The sequence below is a fragment of the Balaenoptera borealis genome (genome assembly GCF_965194805.1).
Source record: "Balaenoptera borealis genome assembly, chromosome: 2".
NCBI classification, from domain to species: Eukaryota; Metazoa; Chordata; class Mammalia; order Artiodactyla; family Balaenopteridae; genus Balaenoptera; species Balaenoptera borealis.
In genome coordinates this window covers 181,816,123-181,841,347 of record NC_138867.1, presented here as the reverse complement: position 1 = coordinate 181,841,347, position 25,225 = coordinate 181,816,123, and the positions used below count along the sequence as shown (strand labels likewise).

The following is a 25,225-nucleotide window of genomic DNA, read 5'->3' as shown; positions in this document are numbered from 1 at the left end:
GGGTTATCATGCCCATTTCACAGATGAGGAGACAAGGCCCAAGGTTAAAGGACCTGCCACCAATGGCCGCACGGGGAGGGAGCGGCTATCCCAGCCACGAGGCTCAGGGCTTCAGGCTCAGAAGGGACAGGTGAGGATCCATCCTGGACCCGCCTGACTCCTTTGCTCTGATGTGCAGCTGCCTCTGGCCCGTGTTTGGAGAGCATGTGCAGCTGGGGGCGGGACTGACAAGCGGCGCCCGACCCAGCTTCACCCACAGGGAGCCCCGCCTCCCTCCTGCCCTGTCTGGCAAGCGCATGCCCAGCCACAGGCCCCTACGGCCTGTCCCTCCTGCCCGGTGACCCTCAGTTTCCCCATTTGTTGAATGGCAACGCGTCTTCCCCTGACAGGTCAGAGCGCATGGAGACGTCCAGAAAGCAGAAAGACTGCGTGGCGGCAGCAGGTAATAAAATCTGTCCCTCTCGTCTCCAGCACACACCGCCCCCCACCTCCGAATCCACCAGGCCTCTTGCTCCCCACTCCCGCCCCCTTTCCTGCCGGGACAACTGACTGTGGCTCATGTCCCACTGGCCCCCATGGGCCTCTGTCTACAGGGCTGCCAGAGGGATGCCTGACACCTCGCCTCACCCTTCGGAACAAAACACAGCCCTCCCGAGGCCCACCCCTTACCGCTGAAGCCCCGCCCTCTCACGAGGTTCCGCCCCTTACTCCCGAAGCCCCGCCCATCACCGGAGGCGTCACGCGGCTTGCCATGCCGGTCACCGCACCCTGCTCCCCAGCTGTTCTCCTGCTGGCTCCAACCACCGTGGCCTCCCGTCCTGGAGCTGCTCCCTCCTACTAATTTCCTGTCTGGTGTCTTCCACAGCCGCCCCCCCAGGCCTAGATGAGTCCCCACTTACTCCTTAGCACCCTTAAATGTCACCTCTTCGGGGAATCGTTTTCTGACCCCTGTCAAGGGGCACCCCCCCCGGGCACCCCCCCCCGCCCCCCCCCGCCCCGTCCCCAGATGCTTTCAGCATTCTGTACAGTTCCTTCAAAGCAAGGTTCCTGGCGCGCATGCGCAATCTTTCCGGTACCATCAGCCTCCCTCCACCGGGCCCAGTTCCCAGGCGTCGCCAGCAGAGGGCGGCGCGGACCGGGAGCGATCAGCGCACGACTGCTGGAGGGCGGTCGGGACTCAGGGAGCCGGCTAAGCGTGGAGCCAGGCAGTCAGGTGTGCGACGGCGGCGGGGCCACGCGTGCCCCGACCCACTGCTGCCCACCCTGCGGGCTCCTGGGAGGAGCCACCCACCTGGAGCTGGTAAGGCTTTCCTGCTCGGATCAGCTGGGAGACGAGGAAGTTGGTGTGGAAAAAGTGCACGTTCTCATCCAGGAAGCCGTGCAGGATGAGCAGGCGGTTGGGCCTGGAAGACAAGGTGGGCGTGAGCACCTGGGGCGAGACCCCCTCCTCCCGCCCGTAGGCAGTCGCACCACAGTCCCCGCTCAGCCAGGGCTGGGGGCCCAGGGTCCCGCCCCAGCCCCAGGACAGCGAGGGCGGAAGCAGCGGCTCAGCAGCAGAACGTGGCGGAACTCAAAGCCCGGGCACAACTGGCGGATCTGGGAGACCCCTCACTTCCTTCCAGGCGAGGAGGGCAGGGGTGTGCTCAGGGCTGGAATGTCCTGAGCTCGGGGAAGCTTCTGGAGCAGTGCTGCCCACGGGCACTCTGAGACGATGGAATGTTCTAGACCTGAGCCAGCCATCGCCGCCAGGTGGCTACTGAGTGCCTGACATGTGGCAAGGGTGGTCGAGGAACCTTACTTTTTAAATTTTTGATTTATAAATAAAAATAACTTATTGAAGTGACACTCACACAACCTACAATTTACTAATTTTAAAGGGATTTAGGGGCATTTGGTGCATTCACAGTGTCGTGCAACCATCACGTCTATCCTGAGTTCCAGAGCACTTCCATCACTCTGGAGCAAACCCCCATGCCCATGAGCAGTCACTCCCCACCCCGGGCAACGACTGGTCGTCTGTCTCCATGGTTTTACTGTTCTAGTGAATTGGGATGAATGTGAACGTAAATCGGAGTGGCCACGGAGCAGTGGGTTCTGAGCTCGGCTGCACGATGGCACGCCACCGTGGAGCCCAGGCCACCCTCCAGACTAGAGAGCAGCCTTGCGGGGAGAGGGGCCCTGGCGGGGTCAGCCTGTGACAAGAGCCCTGGCACTAAAGATGGGGCCCAGGTTCACCAGACAGAGCCACACCAGAAACTGGCCACGCCAGTTTCTTTTTGATCGGCGAATCAGAAGCCAATGCCCAAAGCGTGACATGGGACACCAGAGCTGGTCCAACACACCTATATGTTAGAACCACTGTGGACCTGTGTTCTGAACCATGGTGTCAAAACCCACAAGACAGAGGCCATTCAGGTTCAAAACTAACTCAGGGGGTCCATGGTGGGCCGCGTGTTTGGGGGGTGAGGGGAGCCAGCACGTGCAAGGTGCGACTCTAGACCTTCCCTTCTATCTTTCTGGGGGCAGGGCTGGGGGGCTTCCCTCCCTCCTCGCTCCAAGAGAACCCAGGCACCTGCTTTCAGTGAGGAGCGCTGAGGAGGGAGGGCTGCGGGAGCAGAGGGGACCAAGGGGCAGGCAGGGTGGGAGGTGCGGAAGCCACGCCCAGCCGGCCACAGGCGGGCCAGCTTCATGGACGGCCAGCCCTGGCGACCCTGAAGTCAGGGCGGGTGGGGGCCTTACTCATTGGGCAGCTTCTCCACGTGCAGGGCCACGGAACCCGCCTCGTAGCCAAGCTGGTTGTTTTCTGGGACATCCATGTAGCGCTCTGTGTACCCTGTGTCGTAGGCCATCCAGACTGTGACCGGAGCGCCTGCGATGGCCACCTGAGGGCCACAGTGGATGGAGCGGAGGGAGAGAGAGAGAAAGAAAGAGAGAGACATGTACACACAAAGGTCAGGTCCTGGGAGCCTGCGCTTGGCCGGCTGTCCCGGGGCCTCCCCCGGAGGACGTGAGGAGCGGGCATGCACACGGGGGCTGGCAGGGGAGGGGCCCTCAGACGTGTCTCCCCCGTGGACCGTGCATTGTCTCGGGAGGGTGGGTGAGCTGAACGAGCGCGCCGGGGCCGGGATCGGCCCCTCCCTGGGCCCACTGCCTTCCTGCCGCCTCCGCCTCCTCATCGCCGCCCCGCGGTGCCCTGACAGTGCCGCCGGCCTGGGGGCCCCTCCCCCGACGCTCTTCACACCATGCCCCACCTCTGCCCATCCGAGGCCGGGGTCCCGGGCTCAGCCTCCCACAGAGAGCTGCTGGCGGGGTTTTGTGCAGCCGGACGCCATCCTGGGGTCAGCAGTGGCGGGCAATGAGGAGGGGGGCTCGGCCCCATGGGGCTGCTGCGGGGAGAAACAGCCACGTGGCAAGGCCCCTGCCAAGATGCCTCCCCCGGGGGGGCGGGCTCCAAGGGGCACGGGTGGGCGCTGGCAGACAGGAGGGAGGAGGTGGGGGCAGGACCCACCTTGAACACCTGGGGCTTGTGGATCAGCCCCATGAGCGAGAGGAAGCCTCCGTAGGACCAGCCATGGATGGCAACCCGGCTCAGGTCAATGAAGCCGTACTTCTCGGCCACGAAGTGCAAGCCCTCCACCTGGTCCTCGATCTCCACCTGGCCCTGGGGGACGAGGCCAGGCACCTCTCAGTGGCCTCTTCCCAGGCACCCGCCCTGCTGTCCCACCTCTTCCCTCGCAGGGAGCCCTCTTCCTCTTGGATCAAAAGCAGCTCTCTGGAAGCTACCCCTCTCTCCAGGCCCCATGCAAATCTGCTGTCTGGGGTGGCGGTCAGACCGGCCTGGCACCAACCCTGCCCCGCCATCCCCTGGCTGACTCTGAGAAAGTCATGTCCCTTCTCTGGGCCTCAGTTTCCTCATCCCCAAAAGGAGGACGTTAACATGAACAGGACCAAGTCTACGGTGGGTGTGAGGATGAAACGAGATGCTGAGTGTCCTGTACTCTGAGGCCTGGCGTATGCTGAGGCTTGATGAACAGCTGGTGTCATCACCGTCATCACCACCACCAGCACCACCACCGCCAGCACCATCATCACCACCACCACCACCGTCAACGTCCTCATCACCGTCATCATCCTCATCACCACCATCTCCATCTTCATCACCATCATCATCAGCATCACCACCGCCATCACTAGCATTATCAGCCTCATCACCATCACCACCGTCCACATCCGCATCACGATCACTATCGTTATTATCACCACCACCACCATCACCATCACCACCATCAGCACCGCCTCTACAGCCACCAGTGCCTGTCTTGCCCAACCCTTGGGACTTCCTGCTGATCAGGCCTATACTGACGTGTCTGGCTGCATCTGGGTTTTGGGCACCAGGTGGGGCATGTGTCTACCTGTCTCCCCACAGGCCCAGCTCAGAGCTGAGCAACACAGTGGATGTTCCCTCTGGTTCCAAAGGCCGCCCCACTTATGACTGACATCCTGGCCAGGACTGCCCTTGATGAAGGTGCCCCAGGGCCGCCCCCAAGCCCCAGGTCCCCCTTCACCACACAGGAAGGGACTGGGGAGAGATGTTACCATTTGGTTTTTCAGGGCCCCTTCAAATCGGAGCCCTCGCTGACAGGAGCCCCTGCCGTCAATCACGACCACGGCGTAGCCCAGAGACGCCAGAGTGTTAAGCCGCAAATACTTGATTCCTTTGAAGGAGTTATTGACCAGCTGCACCTGTGGGGAAGGCGAGACGAGGCGAGTGTGAGAAATACAACACCAGCAGGATGGGCTAGACGGGCGAGACGCCAGCGGGACGGGACGGGGGCTTACAGCCTGAAGACGGGGCCTGTGATCTATCGTGAAGGCTATGGATGGCCCCGGGCAGGTTGTGGACGTGGGGGGAGGGGAAGGTCAGACGGGGGCCCATTGTGCACCAGGCCTTGTGCTTGGGATGTGATACAGAGAGGAAGGCCCCGGCCAGGCTCCCTTCTCGGCCAGGGCCTCTGCCCCAGGCCCTCTGTGGAATTACTCCCTTATTTCTTCAGCCTCTTTCTTTTCTACCCTCAGTTATCTCTAAAAACAGACACAAAAACTGCCGGGGGGGGCGGGCAGTGTGTTCCCCAAGTAACGTCACTTACGCTAGTCCCTTACTTGGCACGATGAAGGTTCGGGGCCTTATCGTCCTCTGGGGGTGGGGGCATCCCGCTGGCTGCAGGGTGTTGACAGCATCCGAGGCCTCTACCCACTAGACGCCAGGAGCATCCCCCACCCCAGCTGCGACAACTACAAATGTCCCCAGACATCGCCAAGTACCACCTGGGGGACAGACCACCTCCAGCAGAGAACCTCCCTCTTAGATGGACCTGCTTGCCAACCGGCCTGCCTGGCCTGTCCCCTTCTCAGAGAGCTGGGCCCAGGGCCCTTGGCCACCTCTGTCCCCAAGCTGGCGACCAGGGGTGAGAGTGGGTCACTGCTGGGCAGGTGGCCCAGACACACACGCCGGGTTTAGGGGGGCTTCCCAGAGGGACACGGGAGTATTAGCAGGTGAAAGGGTGGCTGTGGCAGAGGCTGGGGTGTGCGGAGAGCCAGGGGCCCCCAAGGACCCTGCGTGGTCAGTGGGGATGGGGAGGGGCACCGGTGGAGGGAGGAGGGTGTGGGGAGCAGGGCAGCGCCCACCTGCGGGCCTCCGTACACGAAGAGGACGGTGGGGTGCTTCTTCCCTGGCTGCACGGCGTGCGGCTTGTAGATCATGCCGTAGAGCTGCACGTCCGAGCGCGTGTGGAAATGGAAGATTTCCGGGGGCACGTAATCCGGGGGGCAGCCTGCGGAGACAGAGCGGCTGTGGCTCCGAGGGCCGGGCTGGGCCAGGGTGGGCCCGGGAAGCCCACCTCGAAGCGGGGCCCACGTCTGGCAGACGCCCACACTCCCCCAGCCCCGGAGGGTGGACCGGAGGCACCCCATCTCCTGCGCTGCCCGACAGTTAAAATCAGAGGCTGAGGGCGGAAGTGACCCTGCACCCTGTGAGCCGGCTCGGGCCAGGCCACAGTCTGGCCGGAACCGACTCCAGAGCCCCGACACTGGCTCATCTAGTACAGAGGTGACGACAGCTCTGGGATTTGATTAACGGCCAGTTTTATGGCGGGAAGGGGGCTCTCTCTGATTTTTATGGTTACCTGTATCTTTGCAAAGCAACACTGGTTTTCCAATCCAGTGGTGAAGACAACTCTTCCTTTAAGTTCATTTAGGTTAAACAGGGTGTCGATTTAAGAGGAAAATAAGTAAATAGTGATGTAGGTCAGGGGTCTGCAAATATTTACTGTAAAAGGCTAAGTAGTAAGTATTTTTGGCTTTACATGCAGAAGAGCCATCGTGTGTCTCTGGGTTGTAACCACACTCATCCCTCTGTGTCCTCGGGGGATTGGTTCTAGGGTGCTCCTCAGATACCAAAACCTGCCGATGCTCAAGCCTCTCATATGAAATAGCATAGTATTTGCATATAACCTATGCACACCCTCCCGCGTGCTTTAAGCCACCTCTAGGTTACTTATAATACCTGATACCAAATGTTATGTAAATAGTTGTAAATACGATGCAAGTGCTATGTAAATAGTTGCCACGCACAACTCAAGTTTTTCTTTTTGGAACGCTCTGCGGTTGGCTGCACCCATGCATGCGGAACCTGTGGCTAGGGAGGGGCTCGTGGTAACTTGACTCTGCTGCTGCTGCAGCCCCAAAGCCGCCACGGGTGATGCTGAAATGACTGGACGTGGCCGGAGTTGGCCCACGGGCCAGCTTGCCAGCTTCTCACAGATGTGGCCCACAAATACGGCGAGAGTGGACTTTTGGGGCAGCGGTGCCCCCGTCCGCCTGCCTGCACGCCCGGGGCTGGGCATCGGGACACCCGCGCCCCCATTGCTGCCCCACTGGCTGTGCTGGGTGCCTTGGCAGGCCCCTCCCTTCCCTCAGTTTCCTCTTCTGTGAACCAGGGCCAGAGTTCCCATGCTGTCACATCCATGGTGACATGGGGAGAGTCAGGGACTGAGCTGTCAGATGGAGGGGGCTGCCTACTTATTCAGCTTTCGGGGGCGGTGATGTGACAAACTGCTTTCCAGCCCATAAAACACACCCCAAACTCCAGGGATTCCTATTTCCTACAATGTTCTAGAAATCTGCAAGTGGCAGGGCTGGGTTCAGGGAAGGGCGTCCTCTTTAGTGAGCGCTTCCTATGAGCTGGGCGCTATGTGAGCGCTTGGTTTACATCCCACGGGCTGCCACTGGACCGTTCCGTAGATAAGGAAACATTTCAGAGAGATAAGCTGACTTGCCTTCGCTTCCGCAGCCAGAATTGAAACCCAGGGTCAGCCGGGCAGAGTCCTGGCCACCCTGGAGGCTCCTGGACAAACTGACAAGCTGCCTCGTGCTCCCCAAGGCCCCTCGTGACCGACCCCCGGCTCCTTCCACAAACGAAGGCTTTGGAGTGTCTGCTCTGCACAGGCGCCCTTGGAGATGGCCGCCCCTGAGGACGAGGGTGCCCCATGTAGGGACCCCATCCGTCTGGCAGAGTCGGCTCCTGCACTGAGTATGTGCTCCACCCATAACAGCAGCACAGAAACCAGAGACTGTGTCGGGGGGCCCATAGGACAGTTCGGGGCCTGTGGTTACGCTCAACCCGCTCTCGGGGCCGCGCCGCTCAATGCCTTGTGCTCGCCCAGATGGCCCCCTCACCTGCCTTATTTACCAGGCCCACGACGAGCAAGCTGGGGCTCCCAAGGGGAAGGACTTGCTCAAGGGCCCGGGGGCCTGGGGCTACTCACTGGCCGCCTCCATCATGCTGGCCCAGAACCGGGGCTGCTTGTGCAGGGGGTCGTCATCGGGGCCGCTCAGCTTGTAGACGTGCACGCAGGGCGGCGTGCCCACGCTGCTGTAGTGGCTGATGAACATGTCGAAGTTCTGCGGGCGGGACGGGGTGCTGAGACCGCGGGGCGCCTCCCCCTCCCCCTCCCTGCTCGCCCGCCACCTGCATCAACCACATGCCATCTTCACCCCGTGTGGTGTGTTCCCCTAACGCTGCTGCTGTTACCACCAGCCCCGCCTTGCAGATAAGCAGACTGAGGCGAGAGGAGCCTGTCCCCTGGCCAGGGGTCCCCAGGCAGAGGCCGCTGGACCCAGCGGGGGTGGGGGTCAGAGCCAGACCTGCCCGACGCCAGAGCGTGCCCATCTTGCTGGTTCTGCAGCCAGCAAACGGCCACCGGCTGCTTGCCCGGGAGGGGGGTAGCCCTGTGCTCATGTTCCAGAATGCTGCCTGATGTTCTAGAATGTTCCAAGGGAGGGAGCATCAGGGAGGTGCCCACCTGGCTCATGGAGCAGCTGTGGGAGAAGCCGGGCGTGGTGAGGCGCACGATCTCGCCGGCCGACTCGTAGCTGACCACGTAGAGGTGGTGCTCCAGGGGTGTGTCCTTCGTGCCTTGGAAGTACACCAGCTTCGTCTCCTCGTTGACCCAGATCTGCGGGGGCACGGGGGCTCTTGGTGACAGGGCCGCCCTCCCCACCCCCAGGGAGGGCCCAGCGTTCTGTGGACAGGGGACCCGTTCTCCCCGAGCTGGCTTGAGCCCGCCGGCTGGAGAGCTGTCTGGGAGGCTTCACAGACCCCGTGGGCCAGGAGCAGACCCCACTAGGGCTGGGCTAACTGCATGTTCTCCGGTCTGACTTGGAATCAGAACTCCAGGTCCGGACAGCTCCTTCCAGGCAGACCCAGAGCAGCCGCTGAGGGGGGCTGAGGCCCCAGTGCTGGGGCAGAGGCTGAGGGAGGGCCTGTTCTGGGCCTGCCTGGCCCCGGCCCTGGTCCCCAGTGGGGACAGCCCAGGTGCTCTGACCCAGGTGCTCAGGGTTAAGAAGTGGTAACTCCCTGCCCCACCGGTTTCCTGGGGGAACGCCCATCAGACCCCTGGCATGGTTCTTAGGCAGTGTCCTCAGGAGGAGCAGGAAGGAACCCTGCTCTGGGGCCGGGAAGAGGCACTGCCTTGCTGGGGCTGACCGCGCAGCACAGACGCTTAAAGAGGCACTTCAAAAAGGCACATCCTCTGAACCGGCGATTACACCCCTGGGAATTGCTCCTGAGGACTCCACCAGAGAGGTGAGTTCAAAACGAAGGCACAAAGATGCTCCAAGTGTTCTTCAGACTAAAGAGAGGTGACACCCTGAATGCCCAAGACGGACTGGTTCCATAATTACGGCACGGTCCTCCGCGGCCACATAAAGCTGCACTGCCTAAAAAAGCCCTATACATCCTCTAACATTATGATACTCCTGTGGAGACGTGTGCAAATAGGAAAGATGTGCAGTGATCTCCCCCCCTGGTCACCTCTGAGGCGGAGTGGGGAGGTCACAGGGGTCTGGGATGAGGATGGAAGGGGGTTATTTAGAACGATTCAATTTTTACAACAAACACTGATGTGTTCGCTGTCACTGTCCTTGAAAAATAAATGCAGGTTTTCTAGAAATGGAGGAGGTCGTGGGAAAACCCCACACCACACGTAGTTAAGTTGTGCGCTGGTGTTGTCACAAGGACCATGTGAGAAGATATGCAGGCGGGAAGGAGGATCTCCAGGCGGGGGACCCACCGAGGCCCAGGGCCATGGCACAGGCCACACGGAGCATGCGGCCGTGGTGGTCGTGGCAGCGGCAGAGGGCTCTCTTTCCCTTTTTAATTCTTAAAATGCTTTTTTTTTAAAGAAAATTTCTGGGTAAAAAGATAAGGCGTGCAGAGGGTAATAAAACTTTCACGTTAAAGAAAGGTTTTGGGTTTTGTTTTTTTTGGCCACACTACACGGCTTGTGGGATCTTAGTTCCCTGAGCAGGGACTGAACCCAGGCCCTCGGCAGTGAAAGCGCCGAGTCCTAACCACTGGACCGCCAGGGAAGTCCCTAGAGAAAGGTTTTAATACTGTCTTGTGTGTCTGCCAGATGCTACGCTGAGGGCCTCAAAGTACTTTAAAGCAGGGTCCTCAGCCAGGGCTGTTCTGCCCCCCAGGGACGTTTGGCAGCCTCTGGACACATGTGTGGTTGTCACCCCCAGGGTGGGGGCCAGGGAGGCTGTTCCACACCCACAGTGCCCATCTCTGGCCCCGAGTGTCCACGGCGCCGAGGGAGAAACTGCTGTGGAGAGGACCAGCGCTATCTGATGGTCCCATCTCACAGGTGAGGAAACTGAGTCTTAGCACCCAGCTAGCGAGGGGCCTCCAGTGAGGTTCAACCACAGCAGAGCGGCTGAGTAGGGCCAGGTGTGGTCATACTGGAATGGACACGGTTACCTACAGAACCAGAACCCAGCAATGACACTTTTCTCTTGCTCGAGTGTTTTCTAACCACTACTTCCCACTGTATGAAGAGCACAGCAACGTACACTTGCGTGTTAACCTCTCGAGTGTGCCCTGGGGTGGCCTCGTAAGGTCCACGCCTAGACCTGGGGCTGCCGGGTCGGATGAGACGTGGGTTGATGCTGTAACAGATGCCGCCTCTGCACCCCAGAAAGGCCGAGCCACGTCACCTGGCCGCGCTGCCCAGGGGTGCCTGGCCCCCTTCTCTTGGCAGCCCTGGGCAGCACACGGGTGGCCCACCTCTCAGTTGTTAAAGGGTTGGCCTACATCTTCTCCTGGTTATTTGTATGGTTTAGTTTTTTCCGTCTAAGTTTTTGGTCCAGGAGGCCTTTATGCTGGTGTGAGGTAGGGATCCAGGAGGTCTGATTAAGGGGTCTCTCTGTAAAATCTGGAATTCTGTAGACCTGGACCCCGGTGAAGGTACTCTGGTCACCACGTTTTTATGATGGAGCATCTGGGTCAGGGAGTGGAAGGTACACCTCTCAGCCCTGCAGCTGCATCTTTTGTTCCCGAACCTCCCGGGGCAGGCATGGGGGTGGGCCCCCGTCGGAAGCTGCGGGACAGTTCTACGGTGGGCACCACCAGTGTCCCACAGACTCACAGACTGCTGTCCTGGGGACAGGTGGCTTCATGGAGTGGACGGAGGCTAAGTGAATGCTCCAGGTGGCACTGAGAATGGGCTGGGCCTCACCCACCAGGATCCGACAAAGGATGCTCAGGACAGCCTGCTTCTTGGACCCAGGGTCTCCAGCTGGTGGGAAGCACAGCCCCCGTGGCCCTTGGTGTGCAGAGCAGGAGGGAGTGGCCGGGGGTGGGGGGCGGAGAGAGAAGCCACAGGCCCGCGGGGTCTGGAGGTGGCAGGAGCGCGTGTGCATTGTGTCTGTGCACATATGCGTGTACAAGCATGCATGGAGACTCGGGTACCTTGGAGCCGTGCCTGGCCAAAACCTCCCATTCGCCGCTGGTCAGTGTGATCTCCTCCTTGATGGGGCATTTAAATTCATCTGGAAGAAAGGAAAAGAGGTGAAGGGGGCCCGGGAAGCTATGATGGGGACTCAAAGCACACAACGAATTCTCTGCAGACCCGAGGCAGCCAGGTGATGGGCGGGTACACCGGCTGGGCCCCAGGGACGGTACAGGGACCCGCCACACCACGGCCCAGGGAGCGAGGTGCGGGGTTCACACCGTGTGGATGGGGTGCCAGCATTTCCCCAGAAAAACCAGGGATCTGCATTTTAATCAAAAGCACCCAATTTCCAGGACTTCCCTGGTAGTCCAGTGGTAAAGACTCCGTGCTTCCTCTGCAGGCGGCGCGGGTTCAATGGCTGGTTTGGGAACTAAGATCCCGTATGCCATGCAGCCAAAAAAAATAAGCACCCAATTTCAGAATCCTTCAGGTCAAACCGCCACCTTCCATGCCCTGGACCTGTGACCGCTTAGGCCACATAACCAGATCTTGATTAAACTCTAGGGCTGAGCAAAGGCTCAGTGGAGTTACAGGAGGTTTTTTGGTGGGTAGGTCTTCCATGCCCTGGACCTGTGACCGCTTAGGACATGTTGGGAACCAGATCCTGATTAAACTCTGGGGCTGAGCAAAGACTCAGTGGAGTTACAGGAGGTTTTCTGGTGGGTAGGTCTCGCTTTTGAATTTTTACCAGGTAAATAACAATACGGAATGTGTCTTGCCACGTATTAGAAATTATTAAGACAGTTTATGAGCGCTGGCTAAAATTGTTTTCTTTCCTTTTTTTTTTTTAATATTTATTTATTTATTTATTTATTGGCTGTGTTGGGTCTTCGTTGCTGCGCACGGGCTTTCTCTAGTTGCGGCGAGCAGGGGCTACTCTTCTTTGCGGTGCGCGGGCTTCTCACTGCGGTGGCTTCTCTTTGTTGCGGAGCATGCGCTGTAGGTGCGCGGGCTTCAGTAGCTGTGGTGCACAGGCTTAGCTGCTCCGCGGCATGTGGGATCTTCCCGGACCAGGGCTCGAACCCATGTCCCCTGCATTGGCAGGCAGATTCTTAACCACTGCGCCACCAGGGAAGTCCCTAAAATTGTTTTCTGTCCTCTTGGACCTGAAGCAAACTACTGCCAACGTCACCTAGGGAGGGACAGATGTCCCTGCACAGACCCACAGGGCTGCACACTCAGGAACTTCCAGTGCAGAGACCTGGGCCGAGTGACTTGTCACAAGAAGACCCGGGAGGGAGGGCTGTTCCTCCGCCCTTCACTCACCGGGGGCCGGATGCGCCACTTCATGCCCACTCACGCCTTTGCTGACACCCACTCTGCTGGGCCCAGGCAGGGAGCCCAGCCGCACAGGCCTCCTCTGGGGCTGGCCCTGCCGACACGCCTGCTCCCAGTCCACAGTCTCTGTGCCCTCAATTCTCCTGCTGCCCCCAGGAGGCCCCCAGGAGGCCTGGGCGATGGCTCAACCTGCGGGTCCCCCTGCCTTGCTCCCACTCGCTCTGACTGTCCTCAGTCATCTTCCGGGCTCAAGCCCACGCTGCTCACGGTCCAGAGGGTCCCGCCGACCATGCCAGGCCCCTCCCTCCTCCCTTCCCGGCCCCCCGCTGGGGAGCCGCCTGTGTCACCTGGACACACTCCTCCTGACCGGGTCCCCCAGCCTCCTGACCGCCCTCCCACTCGGCCGGGACGCCCTTAAGGAACCCACCCCTTCGGCCTCGCCTTCTGGACCGTCCAGTCGCCTGCAGCAGGCGGAGGCCTAGAGGCAGGGCGGTGGAGAGGATGCAGTCGGGGCGCCACAGGGCGGAGGGGAAACCAGCAGGGCCCACCTCAGAGGCAGGGGTCCCCTGGGGGCACCTGCCGTGAGCGCCACTCAACAGCCACCAGGCAGAACGAGAGCTCCTGGCTGCCCGTTTCAAGAGGGAGGATGAGGATTGCTCCAGTGAAGTCTCCAAGGCGAGGGGGTTTCCAGACAAACAGAAAAGCAAACGCTGACGAGCATCTCTGAGACGGCTCAGCTGGCCTGTGACGGCCGCGCTCAACCCTGAAGGACAACAACGCCCAGACGGTGGTCACTCCTTGGTCCCCATCTCACCGGATGCCTCGGCAGCTTGTGGCTTCATCTGTTCCTGACCCTCGGGCTCCTGCGGTGCCTGAGCCCCCCGGATACCCCCTCCCTCGGGTGACCGTCTCCACACTGTGGCGGCCTCAGGCTCCTTAGCGGGCACGGCCTCGAAGCCCTGCGGCTCATCCAGGACAGTCCCACACCTAGGGGACACTGGGTGGTGTCTGGGGTCATCTGTGGCTGTCATGATGGGGGCGCTCCTGGCATCGGGTGGGTGGCGGCAGGGAGGCTGCTCCACACCCCACAGGGCCCAGGACACCCCCCAGAGAGTGACCCGGCCCTGATGTCCACAGTGCCGGGGAGACCCTGCTCCAAGCTCGGAGAGCCCTGGCTTGGCACTCAGACCACACCCTCCCTACCCAGGCTCCGCCCTTGGTGCCCCAGCCTGTCCCCAGGCTGAGATGCCATCCGTGTGTGAGGACGCCCACGTTCCCACCGCGGATCCACCCTGGTCCCCGGAAACTGCACGGAGCTTCAACTTGAACACGTCCAAAACCCAACTCAATAGTTCTCTCCTGAACTGTCCCCTCAGAGTCTTTCCGTCTCAGACTGGAACTCCAAAACCCTTTCAGACGTCCACGCCGTCCCTCCCTCTCTCTCTCTCAGACCCCGGTGCAATCCACCACGTCAGCTCAGCAGTCAAGTACATCCAGAATCGGGCCCACCTGGATCTACAGCAGAGTCAGCTCAGCCCCACTGCCTGACCCCAACTTTGTCACCTCCCCACTCCCTCAGGCTCTGCTCCATGAACAGCCACAAGAATCATTCTAAACCGGCCGAAGGTCAATGGTAAAAGCCCTAGTCCTCCCCGCGGCCGCCCACGAGGCCCTGTGCCACCTGCCCCGTCCCCTCCCTGCCCTCCCCTCCTCCCTCTCTCCCCATTGCTCACTCTGCTCCAGCTACACAGGCCTCCTGGCTGTCCCTCCAACACGCCAGGCCCAGCCCTGCCCTGCCCCAGGGCCTTTGCACGGGGTGTCCCTCGGCCTGGAGCGCTTGCGGCTGCCTCCGCCTCCACCCGGTCTCTGCTCTGTGGCACGTTATCCACTGCTCTGTCCCTGGCCTCCTGGCCTCTTTTCACTGTATTTAGATGATGCCTGCCTCCTCCACCAGAGCAGAGGTCTTCGCTTTTCTCTTCCTACAGTGATACCCCCGCACCTAGGGCGGGGCAGCTTTTCCTATACAGAGCCAGACAGCACAGACTTGGTGTGCAAAGGGCCTGGCATGAGGTCGGTGCTCAATAAATACTGAATAAGCCTGGAGCTGGCTGTGATAACCCTGCCAGACCAGGAATGGCGTTGGGAAAGGCCGGCCTCTTAGTCATTGGCACCCACTCCCTCTGGGGCGGGACCAGGGAACAAACCACAGGTTTGAACCACAGGCGATGAGCAAGGTGTTAGTCAGGGTTGCTCACCTTCCCCGGGGCTGAAGGGCTGGGTCCAGTCGTAGCCGCGGGGCTTCAAAACAGCGGTGACTTTGTACAAGTGGCAGAAGCCGGTCTTGCACTCGTTGGCGCGGATGAAGCAGAGTTCGTCCTCTCCCTCTGGTTGGGGGAAGGGATAGAAGATGTCGTGAACCTGTCCGGGCAGAGAGAGAGAGAGGACGTGTCAGAAGCGGGGGGCTGGGGGGGGCGGGCGGGCGGCACACATCCCTTTGAGAAAGGGGAGGCTCCGACAGCCTGGCTAGAGGTCAGACTCCGCCGACTCTCCCTCCTGAGCTGGCTTCTCCACATCGCCAGCCCCTGCCCAGCTGGGGACCTGGGGGCGGGGACGCGGGGCACACCCCCCCGCCCTTACGTTGATCCACACGTCGGTGACCTCCTCGTACACCACGTGCGGCTGGACGTTCCTGGGCACGGCTCTGGCGAAGGCTGCCCGCTGCTCCTCGTTCTCGGTAGTGGGGATGAACAGGGCCGGGGGCAGGAGGACGAGCTGGAGCCGCTGCTGCGGCCGGTCCAGGAACATGGCCCAGGCACTGGGGGGCAAGACGAGAGAGGGCCGGCACCTCAGGGGCCAGCGGAGGCCAGCCAGGGCCCGACGGCCCCCTTTCCACACTTGTGTTTGATCAGAACGGTGCCTCCTTCGCCGACCTCACTGACACCTGAGCAGGTGACCCTGCAGCACGCAAAGGGCCCCTGGCCGGCACGCCCGCTCAGGGGGAGACGGGGCTGCCGACAGAACTGCGCAATCCAGCTTGTTCTGCAAACACCTCACGTCATCTGTAAACCTGGCCCATTTCTGCCAAGTCCTCAGCCTTTATTTATCCTTTGTTTCATATTTTACTCTAAGTGGACAGTTTCTTAACTTTCTTTTTCCCCCCAGTCGTGCTGGGCGGCATGTGGAACCTTAGTTCCCCGACCAGGGATCGAACCCGCACCCCCTGCAGTGGAAGCGCAGGGACCTCACCACTGCACCACCAGGGAAGTCCCCAAAATACTCGTCTTTGCATCTCCCCCTGCATCACTGAAAAACGGACAAGCCATTCTTGGCTTATGGGCTGTACGGTAACGGGCACCGGGCTGGATTTGGCCCCCGGGTGGCGGTTTGGGGCCCTGGTTTAGAGGTGTCTGCCCCAACTTGGGCAGAAGGGTTAGAAAATGACTGCGAAGGGACACCTTCTACCCTGCGAGGGAGACACTCACTATTTGCCGTCGCGCGTCCAGCCGGCCCTGGCGATGTACTCCACCTTCGGGAAGAGCGTGCTGAAGGGCTGCACCAGCTCCTTCTCCTGCGTCGACACAATCTAAAGGCAAAGCAGACCTGGGTCACAGTCCGGCCTGGCCATGTGCTGCCCAGGAGGAGACAGCCACTGTTGGGGGGCACTGTGTCCCCCCCGGCTCCACATGTTGGAGCCCTAACTCCTGGTACCTCAGAAGGGGGACTTATTTGAAAACGGGGTGGTCGCAGGTGTAACTAGTTCAGATGAGGTCGTACTGGGGTGGGGGTGGGGGGGCCCAACCTAACAGGACGGGTGTCCTTATAAAAAGGGACAGAGGCACCACACAGGCAGAGAACGCCTTGTGACGAGACACGGGGAGCAGGCAGCTGTCTCCAAGCCAAGGGGGGCGGCCTGGAACAGACCTTCCCGCAAGGCCTCAGAAGGAGCCAGCCCTGTTGACACCTTGATTTTGGACCTTTAGCCTCCAGAACCTGGAGATGAAGAACTTCAGTGGCTTAAACCTCCCAGTGGTACTTTGCTATGACAGCCTGTTGCCTGGAAACCAAGGGGTCTGGCCTGGGGTGTCACTGAAGAGCCGGGTGGCCCCGGGTGAGACAGAGCCTCTGGCCGCTGCAGCTTCCTGGAGGTGACACGGGGCTGGCAGCGCGTCTCCCCGGGAGGGGCGAAAGGAGAGAGGCGGGCAGGGGCTCAGCACAGCCCACACCCAGGCTCGCCACCAACCCCCGCCTGCCCCAGCTGCCTGTTCAGTGGGCAAAACCCACGGCCGCCTCAGGACCCTGCCCATCCGACGGGGCCAGTAACCATTCGCAACAGCTGGGGGCTCGGCAAAGCCACTTAGGACAGATCCCTGTAGAATCTGCCGGAATGTTCTGGTCAAGAGTGCAGAAGGGGTTTGGTTAGGGCCTAATCATGCCCAAACCAAAAACCATCCCCCTCAATCATGAAAACAGGTGTATTTAATCTCACGCTTTTTTTATGAAACATTACACGAGAAGCCATTTCGGCAAACATACACAGGGGCTTCCCGGCTCGTCTGCCTGCTCCAACCTCTGCCGCGAGGGGCGTCGCCCTCTGACATCCCCACGTGGGGCTGGGCATCCCTACCGCCCTTCTCCCCCTAGCCTCCTCTGCCCTCCTGGCTGTGGGGCCCTGAGGAACGACTCCCTGGGTGATGGGGACCCTTGTCCGCGACGATGACCAGCTGACAGAGGGAAGGAGGCAGAACACTGATGGGGCCGGTGAAGTGATATGTGAGGAGCTGCCCAGAGGCTGGGGTGGGGCACCCCTGGCCTGAGGTCGGGGTGCCCCAGGCAACTGCTCCCCACCCCTCTGAGCTAGCTCTCTGTTCTGGAAGCTCTGCGAGCCACCGCCCTCCTGCGCAGCCCAACCCCTGCGGGGCCTCTGCTCAAAGCTCACGCTCGCCTCGGGGCCACCTGGAGGCAGGTGGGGCCGGGCTCACCACTCCCCGTCTCGGAGTCCAGGTTCAGAGTGACGGGCAGCAGGGCCCAGCCCGAAAGCTGGGGCTCCGGGCAGAGCCTCTTCGGGTTCAGTTGGCCAAGAGAAGCACCTGCCATGCAACGGGGGCGAGCGGCCTCCGGACCCGTCTCCCAGCGCACACCCCGGCCCTCCTCTCCTCATCCAGAAGCTTCTCCCGGGCGCCCAGGCCCCTCTTACCTTGCCCTGACTGTCGGTCTGAAACTCGGCCAGTTTCAAGGCGATCTTGGGATTCTTGCTGCCTGCAGAAACGAAAGCGAGGTGGATCTGGCAGGTGTTGCCAAGAGGGCTGAGAGCAGGTGTTGGGGGCGGCGGCTGGGGGGGTGACCCTCACAGGCAGTGACACAGCCGGCGTGGGGGGAGGGGAGGAAGGCGCCAGGTGGCCAAAGGTCTCTCTGTAGGTGCGTCACCCTCTCTGGCCCAGGCACAAAGTCCCCCAGGTAGGACTGTCTGACTTTGGGCCTGGACCTCAGTCCCGACAGTGACGTGGCAACAACTTTGCTGTTTAAGAACATAGGTCAGGCCTGGGCTGGTGGGAGGGCCGTGAGGGGGGACACAAACACGAGGAAGATGCCTCCCTGCCACTGGAGAGCTTGAATGCCGGCTGCAAAGACAGCACACGCTCGTAACAAAAGCACCAATGATGCAGAAAGGTGGCCCATGTCCCAGCAACACAGCCAGTCTTCAGCTGTCGGGAGGCAGGTGGCCTACAGGCTGGGGTGACCGAGACATGCCCTCCAGGGTGGGATTTGGTTCAGGCCCCTGTTATTCCTACGACAGATCTCAACTCTGGCCCCCATGGCTCAGCAGGTAATGTCTCGGTGCCTCTGTTTCCTCGTCTCTGCAACAGGGGAAGGGAAGGACCGACTTCCCCATTCACACCAGGGACTGCAAGTTTCCCTAGGAAGGCTCTGCCTAGCATGGCCCACAGTTAGCAAGAACGAGTCTGTCGTAGGCGTCCACGGAGGTCCCGAAGATGCTGAACCTGGCCTGCACGCGTATTTTGCGTGGCTAAGTCTTTTTTTTTTTTTTTTTAATTGGCCGCGCCGCGTGTGGCATGCGGGATCTTAGTTCTCCGACCAGAGATCGAACCTGTGCCCCCTGTGGTGGAAGCGTGGAGTCTTAACCACTGGACCGCCAGGGAAGTCCTGCTAAGTACTTTTAAATGATTCGAGCCACGTTTAAGAATTGGTAGATTTCTGGGACTTCCCTGTATTTCTGGGCAAACCCTGTATTCTCACAAGGCAGTGAGTGTCTGATGCGCCCCCGGAGGGGGCCCACACCTCCCACTGCCTCCCCAGGGCTCCTACTGTCTCCTGGGCCCCGAGGCAGGACACCAGTCACCACTGACGGTGGCGCTGGCCTGGCTGTTGTTCCCGAGTGCAGCCTGCTTCTCTGGGTCCATCCCTGTCTGGGTCTTGTGGGCCCATCCTGGTTGGTGCCTCACCGTGTTCTGTGAGGATTCAGACCACTGCCGAGCCGCCCTCATGTGTCCTGGGCCCTCACCTCACCTGTCCTGGGCCCTCACCTGTCCTGGGGTACCGGTAGGAGTCCGTCTTCCTCTCCTCTAGCGCGGGAGAGGGCACGTGAATGATCTCCACCTCGGACTCGTCCACTTCCTCGTACAGGATCCGCAGCGTCTTGCAGCCTTCTGAACCTGGGAGGGGGCGGGGCAGCTGCCGAGGGTGCGGGCGTCGCCTCTGCCGCCCCGCACCCCCCTGCCCACACGGGGACTCTGCTCTGCCATGGCAGGGCCCAGACGAGGATGGTCCCTGGGGCTGGAAATCCAGCTCTGCTGTGTACTAGGCCTGAAGCCAGTCACATGTCCTCCTGGGGCCTCGATTTCCTTCCCTGTAAAACCGGAGCAAGAAAGGAGCTCTTCCCAGCACAGGAAGGCAAGGGAGATGGCCACGTGGGGACTTATGGGCTGAACCACACGCCCACCCAATTCCTACATTCAAGTCTCAACCCCTGGACCTCAGATTGGGACTGTATTTGGAGATGGGGGTCTTTAAAGAGGTGATTTGGTTAAAATGTGGCCCTGAGGGTGGCCCTGATACAGTATGACTGCTGTTCCTATAGAAAGAGGTTAGGACACAGACACACAGAGGGAAGACCACGTGTGGACCAGGGGAGACGGCAGCCGTCTGCAAGCTGAGGAGAGAGGCCTCGGAAGAAGCCAAACCTGCCGACACCTCCATCTCAGACGTCCAGCCTCCAGGCTGTGACGTCTGAGCTGCCCCATCTGTGGGACGTGGTCACGGCCGCCCGAGCAGACTAGCACTTGGGGCAGGGCTCAAGAAGGGGTACAGTGAAAGTTGTCGTGAGAAGTAAGCGAATCACCGGGAGCTGACAGCCTAGCAAGGGGCGTGGGGGCTGGCAATGCCAACATCAAGGGCACGGAGCCCACGGCTGTTCCTTTTTCGCCTGCCGAGAAGGGTCCCCATCTGCTTCCTGTACCCTCACCTGACTCACCAGGACGGACCAATGACACCCGCCGACCTCGGCCAAGCCCACCCTGCCTTCAGGTCTCCACACCTGCTCTATGGGGCGCTGGCGGCCACAGGGCTGAGGCAGCGGAAGTGCTGCAGCTCAGACTCAGCGCTACGGGCTTCTATTTCTATGTCTGTCCACTGGGCATGGGTCGTTCCGGGGCCCTGAGTTTTCTGGCCAGGAAAGACCCTCTTGGGTTGCCATGGTCGTGTAGCTCCATGGGCGCATGCCATGAGTGGGGCTACAGCAAGCGGGGTGAACGTCCCTTGGCCTCAGAATTCAGGGGCTCTATCTGAGGGGTTCTGAGCTGTTAAGAATAGCAGAGTGAGTATCTTGATGTCATTGAGACCAGTGGATGGCAACCAGGGGCCATTCTGTGTCCCCAGGGGCCATGTGGCAATGTCTGGGGACATTTGTGGCCGTCACAACTCAGGTGACACACTGAGTCACCACGGCCCCCCACAGAGAACGACCCAGCCTCCGTGTCCACAGAGCCGAGGGGGAGAGACCTCACTTTACAGGCCGGAAGTCGAAGGGTGGATGGTCACCTGCTTCAGGCGCGCAGAGTCACAAGCTGAGTGACCTGACCCAGGACCCTGACTCCTGACCTGGAGCCCTTTTCCCCAGAGACACAGACCACAGGCACACACAGCGCTGCGGTGGTGAAAGACCCCGGCCCAGACGAAGGGGGAGCGCGTGCGGCGTCCTCCCCAGAAACGTGCCGATCCCGGCCCCGTCTCGGCAGTACCAGCAGCCCTTAGGCGCCTGACGCTGGCAAGTCACCCTTTTCCTGGGTGCCGGCTAGAATGTTCGGCGCTGGTTTCTCTCCGTTGCACAGTTTTCATGCCTAGCTTCTATTCATGGTAGGACCATGAAATTTTCTTTTCAAATCGATTTTGACATAAAGGCAGGGGTGACTAACAGATGGGGTGGCACTCGGCTGCGGCGGTGGATGGCCAGTGCCTGGTCCCCGGGATCCTGGCTTGCGTGGCCACTCGCCCACTGACGCACACCGAGGCGCTAAGGCCAGGGAGGACTCTATGCGCAGCGGAGGCCTGGCCCACTCCTGCTCGTGCAGCAGAGGGTGTGATGGTACTCACGCACCCCAAGAAACGACTCTCCCCGCGCTCAGGAAACGGACTTTGGTCCACTGAACAGGGGAGATAAGACACCCTCGCCTCACGCACAGCACAGAAAAACAGATACAAAGGGGCCTGCTGATCTGGCTTCTTTCTAACTTGTTGGCAAAATCCGTCAAGATTTAAGATGCATGTAGCTTCAATTCAGCTCTCTTACAGCTGGGAATTTTCTCTAAGGCAGCATTTTCGATACTTGGGGCTGCGGACATTAGGGCCGGCTCATTCTCTGCGGGGGGGCCACCCTGGGGTGGGGTGTGGAGCAGCACCCCTGGCCCCCAACCCCCTCGATGCTGGGAGCACCCCCAGTCGTGACAACCACAGATGTCCCCAGACATCACCAGTGTCCCCTGGGCATGGGGGGGGTGGGGCAGAACCACCCCTGGCTGAGGACCATTAACATACTCCCAGGAGGTCATGAGGATAAATGTACAAAGATTTCGCTGCAGTACTGTTTACAACACCAAAGCAAAACCAAAACCGGAAACTGGCAACAACCAAAGTGCCCATCAGTGTGGGCTTCTTAAATAAACTGTGGTACATCCATGCCCCCAGGACATCCACAGTTAAAGGGTTCTCTGGGCGCTGACTGCAATGGACTGAATGTCTGTGTCTCCACAGAATTCAAATGTTAGACCCTACCCCCCAGTGTGATGTACTGGGAGGTGATTAGGTCACGAGGGTGGAGCCCTCATGAAGGGGATCAGTGCCCTTATAAAAAGGAACCCCAGAGAGCTCCCTGCCCCTTTACCATGTGAGGACAGGGTGATACGACAGCATCCATGAACAAGGAAGAGGCCCTCACCAGACACCGAATCTGCCTTGGACTTGGACTCCCAGCCCTGGCAACAGTGAGAAATAAATGTCTGCTGTTTATAAGCCGCCCTGGCTGTGGTATTCTGTCACAGCAGCCTCAAAGGACTGAGACACGGATGTTGATGGGAAGGTTGCTGAGGTTTATCTTAAATGAAAAGAGCAAAGAGCAGACTAGCATGTACACTGTGCTTCTGCTAACAGAAGAAGTGTCTGCAGAAGTGTTTCTAAAAACAGAAAGGCGCTTACCCTCCCAGGAGGCTGTGGGACACCACCAGTAGCCAGTGAAGCGGTCAAATTCTTCCTGGATGACGAAGGTGGCTACACCCGCGGATCTGGGGTCGTCAAGGACACTGGACAAGCCTGGAGGGGGAGGCGGCCGGGCGAGAGGCGAGGAGTCTGGTTTAGAGCAGGGCTTCTCCGCTGGCACGGCTGACATCGGGGCCGGACCGTTCTCTGTGGGGGCGTCCTGGGCGCTGTGGGGTGTGCAGCAGCCTCCCTGGCCGCACCCACTAGGTGCCAGGAGCCCCCTCACCTCGCTGGGGCAGCTGAAAATGTCTCGGCACATGGCCAGTACCCCAGTCGCCCCTGGCTGAGAAGCTCAGTGAGGTTTAGTGAAAGGGCACCAGGGCCTTGGGGCAGGACAGGAGGCAGGGATCGGGGTCGGAGGTCACAACCCATGCAGTCCCACAGATACATCTGCACAGGGGTGATGATGTCACTGTCGGCAAGCAGGGGCCTGAGGGGCAGGCCGGCTCTGGTGAGTTCTGGGCTGGAAGCATGGCGCGGGGACAGGACAGCGGAGGCAGGAGGGGCTGAGGGGAGCAGAGGCGCACCAGTGTCCGGCACGGAGGCCAGGCCCCAGTGGCCGGGGCGATTCACGCGGAGGAAGACCCTGAGCCAGGCAGCTGGACTCTCTGTGGGGCCAGAGGGGAAGCCACGGGAGGGGGGCCGTGAGATCACGGTCTGGGAAGGCGCCTGGTGGTCCGGCGGGGAGCACAGTGACGGGGGCGGGCATCTTTCTAGAAGCTGGACTGGTGGCTGTGAGGACAGACCACACCAGGGGTGCGGTTCCCGTCCGCCCCGCCCTCCTCCCGGCGCCCTCCGCCCGGCCTCACCCTTGTGGCAGAAGGTCAGCCGCTGCTCCTCGCCCGTCTCGATGTTGGCCAACCACAGGTCGCTGTTGTTGATGAAGGAGAAGAAGGCGGGGTCGGCGGGGCAGATCTTGGGGTCCATCCGGGGCCCGGAACACTGGGTCTTGATTTCCAGGGGCTTCATGGGGGACACCTGGGGACACACAGAGACCCAGCTCAGGGGGTCAGGAGGCCGCCACCTGCCCCGCCCCCCCCACCAGTAAGCGGGGCTCACCATGAAGCCGTTCTTGCCGCCGTCCCGGCAGTGAAAGAGACTGTTGCTGGCCTGGAAGAGGAAGAGTCCGCTCTCCCCGTGGAAGTCGTAGGAGGTGATGCCGAAAACGCCCAGGCGCTTCCGCTCCCGCAGGAGTTCCTCTTCCCGGGAGTAGACCCCATGGTGGGGCGTGGCCTGGGGACAATTGGGCGGGGCCGGGGGGGCGGGGCGGAACACCGGCATCAGCAGCTGGAGGCCCCAGCACCCTGGCCACAGAGCGGCACAGACTGGCAGGGCTGCGGGGCTCACCTGTAGTTCCAGCCTCCTCACCCCCCCCCCCCCCCCCCCCCCCCCCCCCCCCGCCACCAAATCGCTCTAAGACAGACGAGGCCCTCCTCCGCCCTCAGGGCCACCCTACACCCTACAGACCCCCGCCCTCCCTCCCAGGTCACAGCCCCTTCCTGCGAGAGCATTGGAGCTGAAGCCACCCACCACCAGCCATTCCTGCTCTTGGCATGGGTAGGGGCGGGGCAGATTCCACGCCTGACCACCCTAACGCCTGACCTTGGGCAGGGCGGGCAGGTAAACTATGGTGGACACCATGCAGCTGCCCCAAGAAGAATTCTGAAGATGATGTGGAAATTCAGAGGAACGTTAAAGGAAAGAAATACATTTTTATTTTTATTTTTTTAATTTATTAATTTTTTTTTTTTTTTTTTGGCTGCGCCGCGTGGCATGCGGGATCTTAGTTCCCCGACCAGGGATCGAACCTGCGCCCCCTGCAGTGGAAGCGCGGAGTCCTAACCACTGGACGGCCAGGGAAGTCCCAGAAATGCATTTTTAAAGAGCAGAATCCAAAGCAAAATGAGCCCCACGCTGCGAGGAAAGCCATGTAAACAGGAGTCGGTCAGCTTGGGACAGGGGACAGGCAAAAGAGAGAGGGGCTGCACGGGTTCCCTCCCCTGCGTACTGTCATATTTTATTTTTGATCAAAAATAAATTAACATACACCAGTGCACAAAGCACTCTCGCTGCTCACCGGCCATCTCCCCCTCTGGAAGCGAGATGACTTTGGGCGACATCCATTATTAGCTAAATTTCTATAAAAGGGTCTCGGCCCAAGTCACTTGCACGCCGTTGGTGAGGCATTTAAGAGGAAGACGTGCTTCTGACGGGAGCTGTCACCGCAAGCTACACGCTGGGGCTCGGGTGTGCACCGAAGGGAGGGGGCGGGCGTGGCACAGGGGTCCAGGGCCAGGCGCTCCTCTCCGAGGGGCTACCGTTAAGCAGGGGACGGGCTGGGACCCCCCTCGGGGGGTGGGGTGGGTGCAGGGCCCAAGGAAGCTGAGTGAGGCCGAAGAAGGGGCTGCCGTGCGCCCGCCTGCCTTGCCCACGGGGAGGGCCCGACTCCCACGGCTCACCTGGAAGTGATCCAGCATCTGCTTCCAGGACAGGAGCAGCAGCGCTTCCTTCCGGACCTTCCTGGGGATCTCGGAGTAGAGGAGGGAGTTCTCTCGGCTGCCGTAGGGCATCCCTTGGGAGGAAGAGAGGAAAACCAGAATGGGCGCCCTTGCCAGGGTCGGGGCGAGGGACTCGGGCGGGACCGGCCTCAGGACTCCCCGTGGCTCCCTGGGGCTGGGCCCGGCTGGTTCCTCCTGCTTCTACAGCACCCTGACGGCACACCCCTCCCCAGAGAAGCCACGGACCCTGGGTTACACCCGCCAGCAGAAGCAGCAGGCAATCCCACCTGAGATGTTAGTGCTGAATGTCTTAGCCTCAGTTACTGAAGAAAT

General features: G+C 60.6%; 1 protein-coding gene across 3 annotated transcripts in view; it reads right to left on the bottom strand.

Moving 5' to 3' along the window:
- Nucleotides 1–25,225, bottom strand: part of DPP9 (dipeptidyl peptidase 9) — a 44,012-nt gene that overhangs the window by 5,642 nt on the left and 13,145 nt on the right. Inside the window, exons 5-21 of one of the 3 annotated variants that reach the window (XM_082379229.1) lie at nt 24,854–24,966; nt 23,454–23,627; nt 23,204–23,372; nt 22,335–22,448; nt 19,172–19,300; nt 17,824–17,885; nt 16,112–16,212; nt 15,267–15,444; nt 14,885–15,047; nt 11,309–11,388; nt 8,361–8,513; nt 7,824–7,959; nt 5,686–5,831; nt 4,597–4,743; nt 3,509–3,661; nt 2,740–2,882; nt 1,292–1,403 (exon numbers count right to left, since the gene is read on the bottom strand). In XM_082379229.1, the coding sequence (XP_082235355.1) occupies nt 1,292–1,403; nt 2,740–2,882; nt 3,509–3,661; nt 4,597–4,743; nt 5,686–5,831; nt 7,824–7,959; nt 8,361–8,513; nt 11,309–11,388; nt 14,885–15,047; nt 15,267–15,444; nt 16,112–16,212; nt 17,824–17,885; nt 19,172–19,300; nt 22,335–22,448; nt 23,204–23,372; nt 23,454–23,627; nt 24,854–24,966 (2,273 nt within the window). Of the gene's footprint in view, nt 1–1,291; nt 1,404–2,739; nt 2,883–3,251; nt 3,387–3,508; nt 3,662–4,596; nt 4,744–5,685; nt 5,832–7,823; nt 7,960–8,360; nt 8,514–11,308; nt 11,389–14,884; nt 15,048–15,266; nt 15,445–16,111; nt 16,213–17,823; nt 17,886–19,171; nt 19,301–22,334; nt 22,449–23,203; nt 23,373–23,453; nt 23,628–24,853; nt 24,967–25,225 lie in introns of those variants that run through there. The other 2 variants (XM_082379231.1, XM_082379230.1) reach the window with 2 other exon arrangements.